A 22,671-nucleotide genomic window follows, 5' to 3' on the forward strand; every position below is an offset into this window, starting at 1 on the left:
ATTAGGGAGCCCGACCCCACCCTTTTCTTTTGGAGTATTAAGGTTTTGTACGGAATTCTCGCTTTTTTCCCTTGCCAAAGGAAGTTAAGAATTGTTCTTTTGGTGTCTACGAAGAAACTGTTCGGGATCCTGATAAATAACATTTGGAAGGGGTATAGGAACCGGGGGAGGGATACCATTTTGATCGCATTAAGGCATCCCAGCCATGAGATTGTACGTTTGTCCCATCTTGTCAGGTCAGCCCGGAACAGTTGTAGCAAAGGGGGGATGTTCGCCTCATATAGGTCATTCAAATCTCTAGTAATTTGTATCCCCATGCATTGTAGTTTTGAGTGTTAGATTCTAAGACCCAGTGATAAGAACTTGGTGGTATTGGATTCTTTTTGCCCTTGTAGGAGGAAAAGTGTGGACTTCACTTTGTTTACCTTGAATCCCGAGAGTTTTCCATATTCTTCCAACAGGGAGAGTGCTCTGGGGACGGAGGTTATATGAAGGAGAAAAAATATCATCCGCATAAAGAGCTATTTTGTACTCTGTTGGTCCCAATCGAATACCCTCTAATGTGGGGTCCGCTCTCATTGTGATTGCTAGTGGCTCTAAAGAAAGCGCGAAGAGGATAGCAGAGAGAGGGCATCCCTGGCGGGTTCCTCGTTGTAAGTGGAACCATCTAGAGAATTCGCCATTTACGAATAACGACGCCTTGGTGTCTGTATATACTGCGTGTATTGCCTTTTTAAACCTTGGGCCCATCCCTACTTTGCGTAGTACTGCTTTCAGAAATCCCCATTCCACCCTATCAAAAGCTTTCTCTGCGTCAATGGAACGCAGGACTGGATCGTTGGGCGTGGTTTGGGAGGCATGAATAAGGTGTAACGTTTTGCGCATTGTATCAGCTCACTGTCTCCCCAATATAAACCCGACTTGGTCAGGGTGTATGAGTTGTGGCATCAGCGTTTCTAGCCTTGCGGCCAGTACTCTCGTATAGAGTTTCGCATCAAGGTTGAGTAGGGATATAGGGCGATATGATAGCATTTCGTGGGGTCTCTTCCATCTTTGGGGATAACTGTGATCAGTGCTTTAGTGAATGAGTCTGGTGGTTTCCCGGAGTCCATTATTTCCTTAAAGAGTTCCGTTAGGAAAGGCGTTAATGATGTGGCGAAGGTTTTATAGAATCCGGCTGTATAGCCATCTTCTCCCGGGGATTTGCCTATTGTTAGTCTTTTTATTGCCGGCTGGACTTCCTGTTCAGTTATGGAAGATTCTAGTATATCAGCGTCTGGAAGTGGTATTTGGGATATGTTTATGGAGGATAAGTAGGCATCTATCTCTGGATGGTCAGGATCGGTTTCTGAAGAGTAGAGGGTTTCATAGAAATTGGCAAAGCTTTCAGGGGTTGTGTGGCGAATATTTGAGGTGGTGGGAGTATCTTCGATGATTTCTAGAACCCTCCGCTCCGTCCTCTGTTCACGAAGTCTGGCTGCTAATAGTGCGTCCGGCTTGTCTCCCTTTTCATAGAACTTTTGTTTTAGGAATCTTAGTTTTCGAACTATCTGTTCGTGTTCTAATAATTTCAATTCATTCATTTTCTCTGTTGCTTTGTTCATTTTCTCTTCATCGATCTCTGCTCCCCTCTTGATATCGTCCTCTAGTTGATGGATTTCAGTTGGTAGCATTTGTTCGATAATATTTCGCTCCCTCTTTTTTTGTCGATCCTTCCCTTATTAGGATCCCTCTCCATGTGGCCTTTCCCGCTTCTCACACCATTTGTTTCGACACTTCTCCATTGTTATTCGTTTCAAGAAATTGGGCGATTTCGGTTTCCAGTTCCTCCTTGAAAACTGCGTCTTTCCAGAGGCTCTCATTGCAATGCCATTTCCCACTCTTAGTCGGTAAATTCATCCATCGCATATCTGTAAGCACCATGTCATGGTCGGACCAGGTGATTGGTGTAATCTCCGAGTGTGATGTTACTTCAGCAAGCTCTTTGGATAGGTATATGTAGTCAATTCGGGTCAGTGTGCTATGGGGGGTTGAATAAAAGGTATAGCCTTGTTCCTCGGGATGGAGGTCTCTCCACGCGTCCCTCATGTTATACATTTCCATCATTCTTGCCAATTCAGTCTGCTCTACTTGGTTCTGTTGTTTTGCAGTGGGTTTGCCGGGTTTCCGATCCCTGGCAGGATCCCCCACTGATTAAAGTCCCCACCCAAGATGATGTGGCCAGTTGCTTCAAATAGAATCTTAGGAATCACTTTGGTAAAAAATCTAGCTTGTCCTGTGTTTGGGGAGTAGAGGGTTGCAATGGTCACATCCACTTTGCCTATGTGACCCGTAATGAGTAAGGCTCGTCCCTCTACATCTGACCATGTCTTGGTGAGTACAAATTCTATCCCCTTCCTAATGAGAATACCACCACCCTTTCTCAGTGGACCAGAGCTCCAGAATTAGGTTCCCGTGGATTTCCCCAGGATCCTCCGTTCTTGCTCTCTCATGTATTTCGTTTCCTGCAGAAGGAGAATGTCAATTTTGCCCCTGCGGAATTCTCTGGCCACGAGTGATCGTTTCGTCAGTGAATTGAGCCCTTTTACGTTGAGTGTCCCTACCCTTAGAAGGGCAGTCTTCCCTTTGTCAGTGATTGACGCCATTGTTCAGTGGTATAGGAAGGTTCCTTCCATTGTGCGATCGATGTTGTTCATTTCTCTTAGATTGTGCGCTGCATTGGTCGTTTTGAAGCTTAATAGATGCTGCTCTGACCCCTTCCCCTTTTGTAGACCTTTCCTGACCCTGCCCCCGGCCCCCTCCCCTTCTCTGTTGATGGCGTCCGAATGGACTCGGTTGACTGTACCGAGTCTGCATCGAACCACCTGTGGGGGCCGTTACTGCACGCCCCTTGTTCGGTTGCTGTCTCCCTATTTTAATTGAGCCCTTCTTTGGTTCCCACCTGAATTTCTTTATTTTCGTCTTGGAACTATGTACATGTTAACGTCCCTTAGAACATTAACAATTAAGTTATATAGCTTCATTTTACCGGGGTCGTTTAGTTTCGATTGTCCCCCTCTGCGGAGAGCTTACCTCTCCGGAACTTTCGTGATCCCTTTACTTTCTTTCTCCTGGCACCTTGGATTCGCCATCCTCGATCTTCTCTTTGCGCTGCCCCTTGATTATCACCCTCTTCCTGTGGTCCGAGGAGATTGGAAATGCATTTCTTTATTTCTTTTTCAGATCGCAGTCTAAATTTAGTTCCTTCATATTCAAATGTGAGTGAGAAGGGGTAGCCCCATCTATATCGGACGTTCTTCTCCTTGAGTTTCCTTGTGAGGAGACCACACATCTTTCTAAGGGCTAATGTTAAGGAGGAGAGATCCTGATATATTGAAATTTGGGCTCCTCCCAGCGTGATCGCATCGCATTTTCTGGCTTTTTCGAGGATTTGTGCTTTGTCTCGGAATCGGTGAAATCGGGCGAGAACTGATCGTGGACCTCCCGGAGGGCCACCAGCTCTGTGGATCCTTTCCATCAACAGTTCGTCCACAGCATCGTCAGATACGGGGAGTTTGATAACGTTGTGGAGCGTTTCCTTCAGGTCGGCCTCCATTTCACCTTCTCTTTCCGGGATTCCAAAGATGCGTAAGTTGTTGCATCATTCCCTGTTTTCCAAGTCATCGAGCTTGAGTTTGAACTCTTCCTCCCTATGTTCCAGTTCTGACAGTCTCTGATCGAGTTGGACCTCTAGGGTGTCAATGGAGGCTTGATTGCTCTCTACTCCTTCAAGCCTATCTTCCATGCTGTCCAGCCTTTGGGTGATTCTATCTATCTTGCCCCCTATATTGGTGCCCAGGTTTTTAATTTCCCCGAGCAAGGCAGCAATATCGCCTTTTGTTGCTGCGGCAAGATCGTTCCCCGCAGTGATGCTGTTCGCCATCGTGGGCTCAGTGGTTGTGTGCGGGATGGAGGTATAAGCAAAGGACGCCAACTTGTGCCTGATGTCCATATGGTTCTTTGGCGGTGGGGTTAGTTGATCAATATTCCTTATCGCTGTCGTAAATCGTTCGTGGCGACAGGCAGAGGAGGCACACGCCCCTGTTTTAGGGGCCTTACCCTCAGTACTATCCCGTTACGGGTTGCGTAGGCTGGTACCTTTCTGGTAGTGGTGAGTAGACTTTGGCGTCGGGTTAGTGCATCGGAAACGTACTGCTGGAATGTTGGGAGCGTATAAGTGCTTTGTCCATGTGGTAAGAGGAGGCACTCGCCCTGTTTCCAGGGGCCTTACCCTCCGTCAGGTGTAGTTTCTATTTAAGAATCTGGGTGCACCTTTGGGGGCCTCTCATAGTTCAGGGTGACTTGTGCGCGATCCCGTGGTGGCCAGGGTGCTGTTTATTTCTTTCTTTATTTAAAGGCCAGCTCGCCTATATCTGGGTTAGTGTGGTTATATTCAGACCCTAGTTCTTCCGTGTTTCTGTGAGCTGCTTACTGCCGTCCATGTGGAGAAGGGCACACGTTCCAGGTTTGGGGGCCCAACCCTCTGACTTTCCTTTAATGTCTTGATACCGCGCTGGTGTTCCTTCAGTAGGAGCCATTTAAATGCATTAGGAGGCGCACTAGTGCTCTTCAGGGACTCCGTTTACAAAGTTGCGCGGTGTGGAGATGAAGGGGTGTGGGCTGGGATAGTGATCTCCTCGTCCCTGCTCGCCGTGGGTATTCCCCGCTTCTGGGGTTAGGGTGAGTGCGAGGCACGGGCACACCACACTTGGCCTACACGCGGCCCGCTAGATTGTTTGGGACGGGGGACCCCCGTGTGTCGTGCAGAGTTCCGAGTTCTTTTACATCGCCAGCACTTCTCTGATGCTTGGATGCCCCCCAGGCACCAGGGCATGTGCGGGCGCATGCTGGGGGGCCGCGGGAGCTCGGGATGAGCTGCCGGGCCTCAGAACACCTTCACGGGTTCAGGTCCCGTCGCAGTCTGGTGCCGGCAGGGTACAGATGCCTGCCTCCGCGCCGCCTCTCACCTGATTTGTTATCCCGCTCCCTCGAGGCTGTGGTGGGGGGGAGCAGTGGGTTCTGGACGGGCCTCGGACCCTGCCTCACGTTGTCACGAGGCGGAGCTCCTTGATGTTCCGTGTGGCTCCGCCATCCTCCTCTCTCTCACGCGTGCCAGGGCGGAGGGGGGTCCAAGACAGCCGGCTTTTCCGGGGGGAAAGTCGCTCTGTTTTTCAGCGAATTTTCGCTCGTTAGGTGGGGGGCCGTGTCATGCCACGATGCTCTAATTTGTACAACGGGGGGGGCAAAAGTGGGGGCTCAATCCACTTCTTGGGGCTGCGACACGGGCGCTCACACGAAGGACTTCCACATCTGTGCGCCCTGGTGGCCAGTCCGATATATTTTTTTAAAAGCTCTAGCTTGCTAGTCGCTTGTGTCACTTTTTTCTTGCATATGCAGCATGCAAATATGTCATCATACACTGCAGAACTGCCTTCATTGGCGATCCCTCTTGCGGTTTATAACATACATTTTGTCTGCAGTTCCTTTAACCCATTCCTCATTGTATTCTCTAAGTTTAGGTGCGTGTTTTGGCCATTGCTTGCAAATAAGCGGAGTAATATCCTCCATTTTGACACGTCACTCTTTGACGGTCAATACTCACCGTTTACTCTTTGCAAAATTCAACATTACTTATTCAATGAAAAACAACATAATATGAGCATGCACCATTCGTTGCAGGCTCCAAACCCTCTATTTATCACATTTTTTACTTTAATCTACTAAAAAACAGAATCAATACAAATTCATTTTAAATAAACGCTTAGTTCCCCGAACTCTCGCGTTTCTCCTCTTTATATTTATCAACTTCATCTACTATTTCGTCATCATTACACAATCACATAAAACAAACAGATAAACAGACATACTTGACCAGCCCCATATACTCTCGTCTTCTCTCATAAGACTCATTTTGCCCCTACAAATACTCCATATGGAGTGTGAACAGACCTCCTTAGGTTTGTCTCTTACGGCTTCCGCTACGGGATTGTAGGTGCTGTTCCTTCTGTTACGTTCTTTAAAAAGCAGGCACTGGGCATACTCTTAATCGTGGCTCCTCCTCATGATATTTCTTAAATTGCTTGGCCTCCCCTCAAGTCCATTTTTTACCCATATTTAAAACTCACCGTTTCTCAAGTTGCATCATCCATACCTCCCTCTGTTAAATATTTTTCCCTTATCGTTCTCTTTACCCACTGCCCATTCACTCTTTTACCACCTCACTCAATTTTTACTCACCATTTGTGTTTTTTCAACCTCCGACTCTCGGGATTGCACGTCTCTTCAGTAGCCTCTTCCAACCTTCCGTTCGTTCAGCTTCCTGTAGATGCCGGGAGGGGTTTTCGTGGAAACCGGGGAACCTGTCTCACCCTAGCTTGTACAAGTCCAACTTTAATCTAAAACCGCTTTCTACACAGAGCTTCACGTCCTTTCAGCCGAATGGCAGAGGTCGTGTGATATTGCCGGGACCCCAAAGCTTACATCTCTCGATGGGTATATCTAACCATCCAATCTCTGCTACCACATGAACTGGGGGTTCTCCCAGCCCTTTAAGATGGGTTAGCAATACCTTACAGATGGACGGTGGATTCAGAGTTTACTCAGACATCAATAATAGAAACAACTCAGGTAGTTGGCAAAATATACTGTTTTAATATCAGTTATCTAAAACAGGGAGTACAAAGGACATCAACAGACATCCCTCTTCATGATCTCTCTCTCAAGACTTCTCAAAGCATTTAATAAAAAATGACATTCTTATAGTAAAAAATCGTCATAGGTGATGTTTAACCTGCTATCAGTAACGTCATCCTACGTGGCAAACTACAAAAACCTAATGGTGAGTGTGAAAGATTCTACAAGGATCATCTACGTATACGATCCATACTCGTTTAGGGCAGTGGACCAATGTGATTTGCTTCTTAGCATTAGGTGGGTCAACTAAGCCCTTCTCTAAAAATGTGTCACTATGAACGTCACTAAATATACAACGTCTAATTGGCTACACAACTATAGGACCCTTGATCATGTGGTCCTCTATCATTGGTTACTTTCTAACCTCTGACAGTAGCTACCCAACCTAGGTTGGAGCACGCAGGCTGAAAGTCCAGGTGCTGACGAGCTAGTCTTACCCATAGCTTTCCACCAATTAGCATATCCATCCATCATCACCTCAGTGGTCCACTGTCAATTAGGTCTTTGAACTCGGCCTTGAACATGTCTTTGCTCCATGGAATTCAGGGGAGTGAAGGCACGCTCTGCCTTCGTGCGTAGGTGTGACCATCATGCTCGTCCAACTTCTTCTCCCCGCATAACTAAATACCACGACATTGAGCTTTCAGTGTATTAAAATACTATTCTTTAATAGACCTCTGACGTCTTCTTGTTTTTGTCCATGCCTTCTGAACAAGAGCTTCGTTCTTTCACACGATTTGTATCCAATATCTGCTCATCCCAGTCTGATATGGCCTTGGCTTCTTGGCTCATCCAACCTCGCCTTTCTGAGTTTTTCCTCTGCAATTCACTTGTTTTCTAACTACGCTACACTTGAAAAAAAGTCCTTCCATCTTTTGCACAGCACTGCTATTGCACATAGCGGGAACATCCATCCTTTACTGACTCCAATATATAAAAATATATATATATATATGTACATGTTCATGTTGGTGCATGGCGCATTCTATTCACTATAAAGCTAGCCTTCATGAATACTTCATCTGCTTGCATTTCTTTGCATGTATACACGTGTGAAATAGCTAAATATCTTCATCACTTCTGTAGCATAAGTTTCTTCATCTTGATCCCAAGATGTCATGTATCTCGATACTTTCTTGATGCCTCTATAGGATTGTCTGCGTTCTCTGGTTTCTGCATCTCTTCTCTATATACGTCAAATTAGCTCTTTATGACAGTGACTTCACTATTCTTCTTCGTCATCCAACCGTCCTGTTTCTTCTGGGATTTCATTCAGACGACCATCGTATTGTCTCATATGCAAGTATGGTTTCCTCAATGGGAACCTTGCCTCCCGGATTCTCCTAGTTATCGGTATCTTCACTGGTACTGCACGTGTCTCAAACTCTGGCATCCAACATACAGGTGATCTAGGCCAGCTAGTTGACGTGGGGGCACTTAGCTCCTTCTCTACACTAGCTTTCCACCTAACTCTCTATCTTCCTAAACACAATCCCCTCCTTTAGTCCATGGTATCCCTCTGCTGCACCCATAGACTCTCCATTTATACATGGGTGACTAACAGGGTCTGCCACCCTTGCATTACTTTAATGGCTGAAATGCACACACACATAATAACATCTCCCAAACTCTCCCAAATGTATGGACTCCGGTCCATCCCAGGGCGTTCAACCAAAAGCACGTTGGGACCATAATTATGTTGAAAAGCACTATAAAAAATGACAAAATAAATAAATGAATGAACTTGAACATATGCCTAAAGCAGATTTGCAACACCTTACATGGGAAGGTGTGATACTACTACTATTATTAGAATGGGGAGCCAAAATCAAGCTCTATGCACCAGTGAACCGTACACTGGGCCTCATCACGAGTTGGGCGGTAACCCTTAAATCTGGCAGTAGCGCTATTACCGCTGGATGTAAGGGTCCGCCAAATCAGTGCTTCAGCGGATTTCTCCCCAGCTCTGAGCTGGGGGGAAATCCGCCGAAAATTCGCCCTATTACCGTCGGCGGGAAATCCGCTGGCGGTGAGAGTGCAAAAATTCCCCATTGAGCCCAATAGGGAATGGGGAATTCCTGAATGGGCTCAGTGGGGAATGGGCAATACCATGTTCCGCCAAACCCGTGATCCCGCGCTATTAGCGCTGGGGGGTTTGGCGGTAGGGCTATTAACGCCAGCGCTAATAGCGCCGGCGTTACCGCCCAACTTGTGATGAGGCCCACTGTATTTCACTGGCATAAGGTAGGTTTGAGGACGCATTCTCCTTTTCAACCTAAAGTTGTCTCAGATTTCCATACAAACCAGACTATCTTTTTTATCTTCTTCATTCCCAAATGGATCTTCCCCAGCAAAGAGAGCTTTACTTACATTTGCTTAATGTAAAGCAGGCTCGCCGGTATTGATAAGATACACAATGCCATCAAGACTATGCACATCTTTGTCAGTTATGGTTCTGTGGTACAGTTTATCACCTATAATCAATTGGTCTCTAGTAGGATAGTATCCTGCATACTATTATATTAACAGCCAGCAACCAAATCACTGAAAGGCAGACTTAGTGCACATTCCAAAAGAGGCAAAGCAGCTACTGACACTCATCTAAGAAACATACCAATAGCTAAAATCTGGAAAGTGGCCACATGGAAATCTTTCCATATCTCTGCTAGGCACTATTGTATTGACTCAGATGTTGGTCGTCAGTTGGGTCAAGCGTCTTTGAAGAATTTATTTGGCTAGTGACCCAGAATTGTTCATCTGGGTTTTTTCTCACTTCCTCTTTCCTTGTTCAGTTCGCCTGGTTATATTATGGTATAGAATTCTTCTTTATGTTTATTGCAGTCCCTCCAACCATTTATGGGGAGAGTCTAGCTATTCTCTTCAGTGTTCATAATTTCAATAAAGACCTCAAGTTAAAGAAAGAGTATATACTTCTAAATCTAGTTTTTCATCCTAAGTATCAACGAGACATTAGCACGGACACCACGGAGTGAACACATCAGCCGGTGGTACGCAGGCAGGATGAACATATAACCGAAGCAACGGCGGCATGGGCTCTCTCCGACGTACTGCTGCGTTACTGAAAGTGAGCACATCTGACCCTAACGGTGACGGCCCACAGCAGCATTCGCAGATACCACGACAGAAAGGCAGAAGGTGCGGAGCATTGGGAAAGCAGGTATGAAGCTAAGATAGCGCCCTGCAGCATCGGCCTTGAAGATTCTCCATACCCAACCAGAAATGAGACCCCCAATGGGCAGACTCCATAAACGTGAGCCCCCGCACGCACTCTCCAGAACACACAATCCCATGAGCCTCGGCCCACGAGTGCAGGATGCAGCCCTCCCCTCCAAGGGTACGCGTTACTTGACAGTTTCTACAGCACGTGCACTCCGGCAGTTGGTTCTAACAAGCACGGAACTGGTGTCTGAAGGAAGGATGGCAGATTTAGGCCTGGTCAGCCACAGGAGAGCCAGGAGCAGTGCAGCCATCGTGCCGGAGTGCTTTTTATATGCATTTTAAGGGCAAGTCACAAGGAGAGACTCTGGCTTGGTGACCACACTTGGTCCTGAAGGAAAGGTTGAACGTGGACATGTACCATAGTCTGTAACCGGGGGCTCCAAACCAAAACCAAACCTACCAGCATGGATAATGAAGAAACTGATGGTCCAGAAACGCGAATTGGTACGGCGGAAAAAGATGCTATAGAGCCATTACAGAATACGGTGACAAGCATGGTGAAAGATCTAGGCACCGTCAAGATGAAGTGCCAGGATCTGGAGGCCAGATCACGTTGAAATAATAGACGCATCATAGGGGTTCTGTCATGACCCTTGCCCCTGGCCCTCACTGGAAAGTCAGCCTTCCAGTTAGGGCCAGGTCAAAGGCCTTAAAACCTCATCCAAGACTCTCTTGGAGTCAGTCCTGGCGCCTTTGGCACCAGGCTCATAACCACCATGAAGACCAACATTAGAATGGGACTATTTACATGGGACTATTTAACTTGGGGGTTCAGCTCAGGGGGTTTAACTTTGAGGCACACACATAGCTCAGTTACAAGGAACTGAGATATGCGGTCTAGTCTTTTGGGTGTGGCAGGCCTGGGACTACTTTGCCTGGACTACTTTGGGTGTGGCAGGCCTGGGACTATTTTACCTGGACTACTTTACCTGAGACTATTTAAACCACACCCAAACAGCAGAACATGCTTTGCGTTATTCTGCTGTGGGCAGCGGTAACTCTCACCGTGTCCAGTTCTTTGATGCCAGCTTACCTGAAACCAAGGACCTGCAGAGAGAGAAAGAACACTACGAAACTTACCTGGAACAGTATCCTGTCTTCAATACACCGCTGACTTCAGTTCCACTCACCTGAAGGTACGAACTCCATCATCCGGCACCACATGCATCCTGGAATACCATAGCCTGTAAAGAAGAGAAAGAAAGACAGCATTAGTAAGCGTTTACTCACGTTTCCTCCCAAATGAAGAAAGCCACACAATTCTTATCTGGGTAGTCATCTCCTGGTCAGTACCATTGCTGGAACATTACGGCGCTCGGCGAGGAACATCGCAACCTGCAAGGAGAGAAAAGACACAGGTTAGCAATATAAAAGGTGAAACAGCGCCGCGCATCGCGCATTACTCACCGGACAGCACCGCGCACACCGCGTTTTCACCTACCGGCCCATGCTCATCTTCAAACTGCATGACAACACCAAAATACCTTTCCATACCTAAAAGGAAAGAAGCAAGACATTATTATACGAACTAAGAGGAACATAAGAACTGCATATAAAGACTGTAAGGCAGCAAACCTACGGAGTCACAGCAGGCCTGGATTCCCACAGGGGGCTTGCACCAGTGAAGTAACTTGGTCGCTGCTCGCCCCCCACATCTACGCGCCCCTGCCGCGAGGAGCAGGACGGAGAATCCACCTCTTACAATATTAAGGTGAGGAGAAGGCCCAAGGGGAAGGAAGGAGTTGAGGCCAAGGGAGGTAGGAAAACATAAAGACAATCTGGTATTGAATCCAGCTCTCCTATATTGCAAACCCATTTTTAACCAGAGGCCTTACCAAGGGACTCGGAGAGGGTTCGAGTGTGCAAAACATCCAACCAGCGCTGGGTGGCGTCCCCGTGGATACCAGGTGAGCATAACAGTTCCAGAGGATGCCCTCAAGGGTTCAATGGAGCTGGCTGTCGAAGGGCTTCTGAAAGATCTGCTAGGGGACCCAGGCTGGTCTCCCATGTTTGTTGTAAAATGGGCACATAGATCCCTAGCTACGAAGCCCAAACCGGGCTCCTTTCCCTGGCCGATAATAGCACGGCTTATGAACTACAGAGACAGTGATATGGTTTTAAGGGCCGCAAGGGAGAAACAAGACCTAAAGGTGGGGTCTAGTGTGATCGACATTTTCCTTGATTATACCCTGGCAGTCCAGCAGGAGAGGTGCACGTTTATTGGAGTGAAAAAGCTTCTAAGAGAACGCAAGCTACCCTATGCGATGCTGTAGCCGGCCAGGCTGCGCATGCAATTTAAAAATAAGATGTACTTCTTCACGTTTCCCGAGGAAGCAGCCTCCTTTGTAGAGGCTAACATCCCTCTGCCCGACATGCAGTCACCCGAGGAAGAAGAAGATGAAGAAGAATGAACATACTGTAAAGACCGATAATATTAGTGTTGACACTGGACATGTTGTGTAAGTATTTGTAGAGGTTGTGGCATTGGAGACTAAGATACCCAGGCGCTTGCACCCAAATCTGTCAAAATTAAGTGGCAGCCGGAAACTGTAAGTTGTGAGTATTTTGCCTAATACACCCCAAAAACAGAAGTAGACATATACATGGATACAATTAAACTGCACACAATGTCTAGGTAATTAATGCATAGTTGCATGTAATCTATTCAACTAAAGGTCAGCCTAACACGTGTTTCGAGCCGTGCTCTTCTTCTGAGGCTTAAAAGCTTGTCTGGTCCATGGATTATGAATTCGTGTTTTTCCTGTAAGTTAAGGTCTATCAGTCCTATATATGCATAATGCATAATGCATAATTTAGTAAACGGGGAGAGGGGTGGGGGAGGGGGTGTGGGAATTGAGCAAAGCATAGTCAAAGTTCGGGGTACTATGAGGGATGGGGAGGGGCGGACGCGGGAATTTAGAAAAATGCATAGAGTGACAGCAACACGTTTTTGCTATACTGGGAGACTGTACGAAATTGGGAAGGCGGAACAAGAACGTTTGAGAGATTATGTCTGATAAGGGGGTGGCGGAGGTCAGACTACTCAGCTGGAATGTGAGGGGCCTAGGCATACCTGCGAAAATGAGAAAAGTGATAGTGTATGTAAATAGACAAAGTGCTCAGATAATGTTTTTGCAAGGAACACATTTATTAGACCATCAGGCTCGCAAGTTTGCCCCGCAATGGGGGGATCACTTTTTTTATACCTCCCACTCTAGACAGGCCTGTGGGGCCATGATTCTGATTCATAGGTCACTCCCGTTCATCCATTGCTCAACAGAGTGTGACCCCAGTTGTAGATATGTGATTGTACACGGGAAGTTGGGCAGTGCTGAAATACCTTTGATCAACATCGACGATCCAGAGTTTTATGCAGAAGTCTTTCGGAAATGCCCCAGGTACCCCACAGCTCACGTAATATGTGGCGGCGACTTTAATACCATCTTAGATACAGAACTAGATAGAACCTCTACCACTCCCAAAACTCTGACAAATGCAGCGCGCATGATACACACTCATAGTGCAAATCTGGGTCTGAGAGACGCCTGGCGCTCGCTACACAGAACTCGAAGGGCCTACAACTTGTCAGTACATGACATGCTTTCCAGGATAGATATCTGGTTAATTTCTCAAAGGGTACTGGGCTGGGTGACTGGAATCAAGACGTTGCCCAGAACACTTTGGGTCACTCCCCTGTATCCCTTCTGCTGGATATCCCGGTGGGCACCATGACAGTTTAAGGCCGCAGCTGTGATTGACCCCGTGTTTAGAACGAGTTTGTCACAACATGTCACTGATTTCTTCGAGAACACCGAAGGGTCGGTGGCCCAGCAGGCTGTCCTATGGCATGCATTCAAAGTTTAAGCAGCAGACAGGGAACTGCGCTATTTTGACAGACCAGCAGATATGGGGAGCAAGATAGACTCTTGGCTCACATGGTACGCAACGAGAGGGGCAACACAAATATCCTTGGACATCCTAAAAGCATTCGACACTGTACATTGGCCATTCTTATTCAGGGTATTGCATAACTATGGGTTTGGCCCAAACTTTATTCAATGGGTGCGCATCCTTTATACACAGCCATACGCTGGGGTTTGTTTGAATGGATCCCTTTCCTCGATCGTGGAGTTAGCGGGGGGCAGAAGGCAGGGATCCCGCTCTCCCCATTACTGTTCGCATTGTTGATAGAACCACTGGAAGATCTGCTAAGAGCATGGCAGGCCTGGGCCGGGATAACCATAGCTGCTAGAGAGGAAACTGATAAACCTATATGCAAACGACATCCTGCTGTATGTGAGGGAGCCCGAGAAATACCTGCAGAGGGTACTCTCAGCAGTCCAAGAGTTCGGGGAATACTCAGGCTTCAGACTGAATACTACCAAATCAGAAGTATTTCCGTTGACAAACACCCCAGCGGGTGAAATATTCAGGTGTCGAGATAGCACGTACAGCCCAACTGGTGCGCTCCCTTAATTATGAAAACCTGGCCGATGTCCTTTGTGCTAAGATTTAACGCTGGAATCAACTACCAATTTCACACTAGCATTAGTAAAAATGATCATACTCCCTAAGCTGTTCTACCTCTTTAGCACAATACCTTTGTGGACGGGAAGATCCCTTCTTTCGAGAATACAAAGGGCATGCTCAGCGTTTGTGTGGAAGGGCCAGGTTCGAGTTAGCTGAAAGCATCTAACGATGCCATATGAACAGGAGGGTCTGGCGGCTCCTGATTTCAAACTGTACTTCCTCACAGATCAAGCTTATTACACAGTTTACTGGACGGAGGGTGGGCCTGACGCGTCTCACGTGGCACTGGAAAAACAAGGGGAAAACGTGGCCTATCTCTTACACGGGCTGGCTGCCGGAGGGTCAAGGTGCGACAACCAAAGGGACCCTGTACTCGTCATGCAGCGAGCATGGGCCAGACTGGTCTGTCACCACAAGGGCACCTTAATGTATAACCCAAATATGCCTATATGATATGCGCCATAGCTACCCCCATCACAAGACACAGGCCTGGCGGCACACTGGCGGGACAGGGGCATACTTCAATTTAGGGACCTGTTCAACGATGGTCAATTCATAACCTGGGAACTACCAAGACATGTATAGGCAATACCCAACTATAGAAGTTGCACTATCTTAGACTCCGCTCCGCACTGACACTACTATGGGATGGATTTCCACATAAGACATCCTCACACCCGAGTCTGAGATATGTACTTGCTCCAGGCACAATGAAAAAGACAGCCTCAGCGTTATGCAAGCTGACACTGCCGACCAGGAGGGCACTGACACCAAATATTAAAGGGGAGTGGGAACGAGACGTGCGGATCACACTCAAAGAGATGCACTGGATGCAGATTTGTAGGTTAATAAAACAGATATAATGTAACTCCAGGTACAGGCTAATTTACTTTAAAATACTGAACAGGGCGCACCTCACCCCAGGCCGTTTTAAGAAAATGTATGTGGCGGCTGAAGGAAAGTGTCCAAGATGTGGGACTGAGGATGCGGATATATTGCACATGCTATGTTCCTGTGGGTCACTCACTGAGTATTGGGCAGGTGTGTGTAATGCATTGCAAGAAATGGTGGACCAACCAGTGAGATGGGATTAAGGGTCTTGTCTACTGAGCTTTGTATGTAAAATGAACCCTGTACAGCGCAAACTCCTTAATCTAGGTCTGTTGTTGGCTAAACGCACTATATTAAGGAGGTGGAAAAGCAGAATTCCCCCCCTTGTTGGAAGACTGGGTGAAGGATATGTCATGGGCAAATGGCAACAAAGAAGTTTATTCTAGCCTACTTCCCTCAATGTTGTATTCTGGATGCAAGATTGCAAAATACCACAAGCCAGATACGTTTCAGCACGTTGCCCCACCTCATTTACAACTTTTCATCAATGAAAAGAAGAAATACCCTGTAAGTTCTTTACTTTTTAGGGCACCCCCGCCAGGGTACTCCTTCCCGGGGTCTTCCAGGACCGGGAGGGGCTCCAGGTGCTCTGTCACCAGGGGTTCCCCTGAGGTGCCTCACAAAGGGCCTAATAGACACACCGGAGTGGTCTCCGAGGGTTCCCGCAATGGACCTGGCAAAACCTAACACTATTCCGAGATTCACCATTTGGGTGCTAAAGTTCAGCACAGTTCTTCTGTGGCTCTGGTTATCAGGGTTTTACCTGAGGTCTCTAGTTCTAGAGCTTTCCACGCGGATACCGGAGTACACCCTGGGGTTTACATTTCTGGAGCTTTCCACACTGAGTCACGGTACGGGGCCCCTCTTGAGGGAGCTATTCGTCCCGGTTTACAGCCCGAGGTTCCTCTTCTTAGGGCTAATTCCAGCACTGACAGAATCGAGAAATCCTCTTTGAAGGTCTTGTCGTGAGGTACATTCCTCGGCCAACCCACGCTCATGATCGTGGTGGTACCGGTTCTGTCGAGGGGGCAAATAGGGCGGTCACGGACAACAGGCCTTCCAGTACCGAGGTTCCTCCACTGGAGGCTAATTCTGTGGAAATTTCTAAAATTTCCAGTAAACATCTGAGACCTGCCAGCACCGGCTCTGCCGACGATCGCTGTGTTAAGGCTAAGGTGTTACTTAAGTCCCCTGTCTCCCCTGAGGAGACAATTACCTCATCTTCACATGTGATGCTCTCCTCAGGTGTCGACAAAATGGCGGCCGAACCCCGATGGTCCACCGTGGCCATTTTGGATACCTCTCTTACACCAACATTCACAACGTCTGGTGCTGGGAGCATTCCTTTTGGGGCTGAGCAGCCTTTTCCAACTGTGTGGACAACAACAAGGCGTTCCGCCCTTCTTTCGACTGGTGTGCTCGGGCACCGCTGCCTCATACTGTCTCACTCCCTCCTGCTTCTGCACCACTGATCTATGTGGATCCAGCCGGTGTTGGACCCTCCTGGCAACCATCCTCCTTGCGTTCATGCGGTTATGCCCCTCATAGCACCTGAGGACGCGTTTTTGGGAAGTTTTGGATGCTCATGCACTCTGACCCCATGAAGGCGTATTTCAAAGGTCTTTTCAAGGAAATGTACCCTGAACCTCCTATTCTGCCTTCTGCCCCGGCTGTTCCTACGCAGGCCTTGGTGGTGACACCTCCTCTGCCGCTTCCTGTCGGACCTCCTACGCCACTCCCTCCTCTGCCCCCGTTGTCCCCCATAGAGAAGACACCAACAGAACGGGATAACACTTTAAAACCTGAGGCAGTGCGCGTGGCGGACCAAGCTTCTGTTCCCGCTTCGCTGGATGAGTCTCAAACAGATCAGGATAGCAATGTCCAGCCCCGCCCTGTGAGAGCATTCCATGACCAGGTCCTGGATATGATGGCCCACTCTTGATATTCCAGTACCTGAAGCCCCCACTCCGCAGGATGGGGTGCTTTCTGGTGCCTTTACCCTGTCACCTCAGGAGTGCACCGGCCTGTTCCTCCAAAAGGACATCTTGGCTGAGGCCTGTAAGGTTTGGGATAAACCCCATACCGGGCTGCACCTCAACAAGAGGATTGACGCTCGATACAAGCTTCACATCTCTGAGGATATAGCCTTATTGGCTTGTCCGGTCCCTTCTTCAATGGTGGTGGCAGTGGCCACCTTCCAGTCCAAGCCAGCCTTTGCATCTACCACGACAGCAGCCCAAATGGTATCCAAAGCGGATAAGCTTCTGGACGCCTTGAGCAAGAAAGTATTTGCCAATTCGTCACTCCAACTTCGTCAAGCTAACACGGAGCTCATCCTGGCAGCAGCCAATCTGAGGATGTGGAAAGAGCTAGCTGATTTCCAGGAGTGTATTCCTGCGGATGGGCTAGATGACTTTAAAGCCGGTTTGTCGGGTGCCAGAGTGTTGGCAGAGGATCAACTGGAAGCTGCGGCACACCACATAGATACCTCGGCTCATGGCCTTATGGTCAGGGTTGGCATCTCTCGCCAAGCATGGCTCCACGTGACGAAGTTTTCAGAGGAAGTGCAAGACAAAGTACTGGACCTTCCTTTTGATGGCAAGGAATTGTTCCATTATTCTACAGACGAGGAACTCACATAAACGAAAGCAAGTACCCAAACCGCCAAATCTTTATCAGTCCTGGCGAAAGCTCCAGCTAAGGCCCCTCATACGCAGAGGTCAGGGTCCCAGACTCGTTCCTTCTCTGGATTCAGGGGGGTTTCAGGATCGCTGTGCACGCCAAACTGAAGCTCCGAAAGCAACAGCGGCAAGGTGGTCAGTTTTTCTCTCAGCCATCAGCCTCCTCTCCAGGGAAAGGAAGTCTACCTACTGACAGATCCATCAAAATGATATTTTTTGTCAGTCGCACGAGACTCCGGTGGGAGGACGAAATCTCGTCTCATCTGGAGGTGTAGCAGACCATCACCAAAGACTGGTGGGTTTTGTCCATCGCTCGGGCGAGCTTTCGCTTGCCCCTCGCCTCCTAACCCACCCTTCAACCCTCCCGTCCAGCCGATCGGGTCGCTCTCCCTCAGAGCGGAGGTACAGAAACTTCGAGACCTTAGAGTGGTGGATCATGTTCCCCTCAGGGAGCAAGGGGAGGGTTTCTACTCCTGTCTGTTCACAATGCCCAAACCCAACCATGCGGGTCTGCGCACTATCCTCGATCTTTCCCAGATCAACCTTTCTCTTACCCAATAGAAAATCAAGATGATCACGCCTTGCCAAATAAAGTCCTCTCTTCGTAAGGGCGACTGGCTCGGTGTGGTGGACCTTCAGGACGCATGTATGCACATCCTGATATGGAGGCCGCTTCAGAAATATCTGCGGTTCTCCCTTGGAGGGCAACATTTCCAGTTCTGTGTGCTCCCTTTTGGTCTCAGGTCAGCGCCGCGTGTCTTTACGAAGATGATTTCGGTCATTGCAGCTTTACTCAGACTGCAGGGCGTTCATGTATACCCATATTTGGACGATTGGCTTCTGCGCTGTTCTTGCCCACAGACGGCATTGATCAATCTTCAGTCTCTCCTCCAGCTCCTGTTCCACCTTGGGCTGTCAGTGAACTGGCAGAACTCTTCCATGACGGTCTCTCAAGACCTGATTTTCCTGGGTTTCCGTTGGAATACGATCAGTACCAAAGTGTTCCTAACAGCGGACAGGATTGTGGACCTATCAACCGCCTGTAGGCTCTTCCTCCAGTCTTTGCACATGTCAGCCTGGTGGTTCCAGAGACTTCTGGGCCTCATGGCTTCTTGCGTGTTCGCCCTATCTCTTGCATGCTTGAAGATGAGGCGTACTCCGCTTTCTCTTCAGAGCTCTTGGTCTCAAGCTTCGGACCCGGATTCCAAGATGATCGCAGTTCCGTTCTGCATGACGACGGATCTAGAATGGTGGTATTCGACCAACAACCTTTCAGTGGGGGTCTCCTTCCAGGAGCCCTGCCCACAAGTGACGGTTACCACGGACTCCTCCCTTCTGCGGTGGGGCGCTACGCTGTGTCACCTCAAAGTATTCGACCTTTGGACTCCTCAAGACAGGCAGTTTCATATCAATTATTTGGAACTCCTGGATGTTTTTCTAGCGCTCAAAGCTTTTCAACCATCCATCACGAACAAGATTGTCTGTATCCGCATGGACAATTCTGTGGAGATGTTTTACATCAATAAGCAGGGTGGCACCAAGTCACCCCTCCTTGTGGACCTAGCTATACAGATTTGGGAATGGGCCATCCAGTACAACATTTGGCACCTGGCTGTACACATTCCTTGTCAGAGCAATGTAACTGCTGACTCACTCAGCCTCCAGTTGACAGCCAGTTACGAGTGGGAATTGAACACAGATGTTCTCGCCCCCATTTTTCCCCAATGGGGCACTCCAGAAATGGATCTCTTTGCGACTTTTACAATCAGGAAATCTCCTCTGTATGCATCCAGAGACGGTCTCGGGTGTCCTCCCTGGGAGACGCTCTCGAGATTACATGGCACAACATGAAGGATTCTGCCTTTCCTCCACTTCCTCGGTCACTCTGCAAGCTCAGGAATGCATCAAATTGCACTCTCCTCCTCATAGCTCCTTGGTGGCCAGCCAGATTCTAGTTTTCAGAACTTCAGCATCTGTCGATTGCTCCTCTGATCAGATTGCCGCTGATTCCCAACCTGCTTCACCAGTGCAATCACCAGATATGGCACCCCTCCCCACAATCATTCAGCTTGGCGGCCTGGTGCCTTAATTCAGATCTTTAGAGCAGTTTAATTTGTCCAAGGACAATATGCGCATTATCCAAGCGGCCAGAAAACCTTTTCCGAGGGCTCAATTTAGAAGCAAATGTCTCACTTTTTGCCGCTGGTGCTTAGCTAAACAGCTTGACCCCAGGCACACCATGGTGGACATTGTTCTTTCCTTCGTGTCTCACCTCGCAGCTTCAAGCATTCATGTCTTGTCTTGCAGGACCTACTTATCTGCCATTATGGCATACCTATCCACTGACAGCTGTTCCTTTTCTTTAACTAATCCGGACATTAAAAGGTATTTTGCGGGTCTTCTGCATCTTTTCCCGCCAGTACGTACTCCTCACCGCGTTATGCCATAAACCGTTTCAACCTATGGCCACTACCGATCTGAAATACCTTTCGTGGAAGGTTGCTTTTCTGATCGCAGTGACATCGGCAAGGCGAGTAAGCGAGCTCCAGCCTCTTTCTGTGGAACATCCGTTCCTCACCTTCAAAATATTTGATGCTTTTTACAAAGGTGCTCCGGTCCCATCCCAAAGGACAGAATGTCCCACAAGTATGGAGGAAAGGGGACTATGGACTAGGAGTAAGATAGTCTCTTCGGTAAGTAACTTTGTTATTAAGAATAGAGTTTTCTCACTATTATTAAAGTAAGTAATGCGAGATCCTGCACTTGGACAGAGATACTGAGGGTCTATGAATTCAATGGTGATAACTTAGATAAAGAACTGGATGTGTAGCTAAGTAACGATTCCTTACAGAGTAAAGCACAAGTCAATGTCCTCCAAACCTTGGGAATATCAGTAATGTAGAGACTGGGTTTTTAATATCTCTGAATGTAAATTCGTAGTTTTCCTTTGAGATTTACATATTTTACTCACTTTTTCCCCATGTGCAGGGCCAGTAACCATTGGGCAACTTCATCGTTCTTTTCGCCGGGAGAATCTTTCCCCATATTCCTACATGTCGCCTACATCTCATAATCATGGCTCCTTCTCACTGAAAGGCCTGGACCGCACACCCATCCCACCTCGCACCTGGCAAAGCTCACTGGGAATGGAGGTGCCAACCTACTCTGACAAAGGCATACCCTATCCTGTTCTACAAAGATTTCCGACTGAAGTGACATACACACTGCAGCCTACAGCGACCTCTGTCCACGTCCAGCAAGGACCTCAGACCATGACCAGTTCCTCCCAGAAGTACAGCAGTTATACACCGTCTACAGCACAGTATTCTCCAGCCTACTATCCCACAGGTATGATGGCTACACCCATTTAAATACATTTTTAGCTGACTTCAAGTTACATAACAAGATTAAGTGGCTCTAATAAGAACACCATCAATATGGTGTTACTAGGAAAATGGAATGCCCAATTGGCCAGTTCTGGGGGCACCACAAGCAAAGGAGGATATGAGGGTGTGGGAGGTTGCACATCATTATTATGAAATTCAGGCTTTTTAAGTAAATTAAGTATGCAATAAACAATATGCATTAAAAATGTTACTGTTTTGGTAGTGAACCCTTGCATGTAAAGCAGAAATCAAAATATAAAGTTTTGGGGGGTTATTACATGTTTTCCGGTCCGGGAAAATTGGGAGTAAAATTGCTGGTAATTCCGGCACCAGGAAGTTTGCCGTTGGGGGCACTGATTTCCTCCAGCCAAGAACTGGAGGTGAATCAGGGACCCCCATGGCAAATAAAAGTTGGAATCACTGGCACTGGTATTACTGGTGCCGGTAATTCCGGCAATCCCCTCCAAAAGTCCTATTTACTGCTGTTGCCGGCACCTGGAATATCCCAGTAATAATCACGCCAGCCAGCTGGGAGATAAGAGAAACCTCTAGAGTTATTGCCTGCAAATTTGAAACCTGCATTGGTGGCCCTGTTGGGCCACTGTGATTTTGTTTGGTATGTGAGACCTCTCTGGAGGATTAGCTGTGTGGGCTGTCACCCCTCCCCACCCACCACCTGGAGACTGGAAGCAAATACCCCATCAACTGATGCCGCAAACTAACAATGGGCTTGTGCTGATGGGGAGAAATAAACACTCTTGCAATGCGGCCTGTGCTCGGTTTAAGCTACTACAGGGCACCCACCACATTTCCTAGCATGCAATTAACATTTTTGTCCATACTGGATATTACAACTCGCAAATTCAGCCTTATGGCAGCAAACTATAGGGAAAGTAGGTAGGTACGCAAAGATGTGCTGGTACAGATTGAACAGTAAAATATACTTGTGTCAGTGCTGATGTATAATGGCTGTCTAACTCAATATCGTGTACGATTTTGGTTGCAACCTTGAAAAATTCTTCTCTGTGGGCGATGATGCGTTCCACACATTGGAATGAACCGCAATTAATATTGCATGCTAGGATATGTGGAGGTTGCGTAGTCAGCATTGCGCAATTGATTATTTCTTTCCATCAGCTGCAGCCCACTTTGAGTTTGAGGCTCGGGTGACCTGATATTGACTTGAGACAAAGAGAAAGTATGAGTCTTGA

At 47.8% G+C, this 22,671-nt stretch overlaps 1 protein-coding gene across 1 annotated transcript in view; it reads left to right on the forward strand.

The window, feature by feature from the left end:
* HSF5 (heat shock transcription factor 5) overlaps positions 1-22,671 on the forward strand; it is an 886,218-nt gene that overhangs the window by 148,988 nt on the left and 714,559 nt on the right. Inside the window, exon 2 of the mRNA XM_069614838.1 lies at positions 21,063-21,422. Coding sequence (XP_069470939.1) covers positions 21,063-21,422 — 360 coding nt within the window. The remainder of the gene's footprint in view (positions 1-21,062; positions 21,423-22,671) is intronic.

The sequence above is a fragment of the Ambystoma mexicanum genome, chromosome 9 (genome assembly GCF_040938575.1).
Source record: "Ambystoma mexicanum isolate Mex_15411 chromosome 9, UKY_AmexF1_1, whole genome shotgun sequence".
NCBI classification, from domain to species: domain Eukaryota; kingdom Metazoa; phylum Chordata; class Amphibia; order Caudata; family Ambystomatidae; genus Ambystoma; species Ambystoma mexicanum.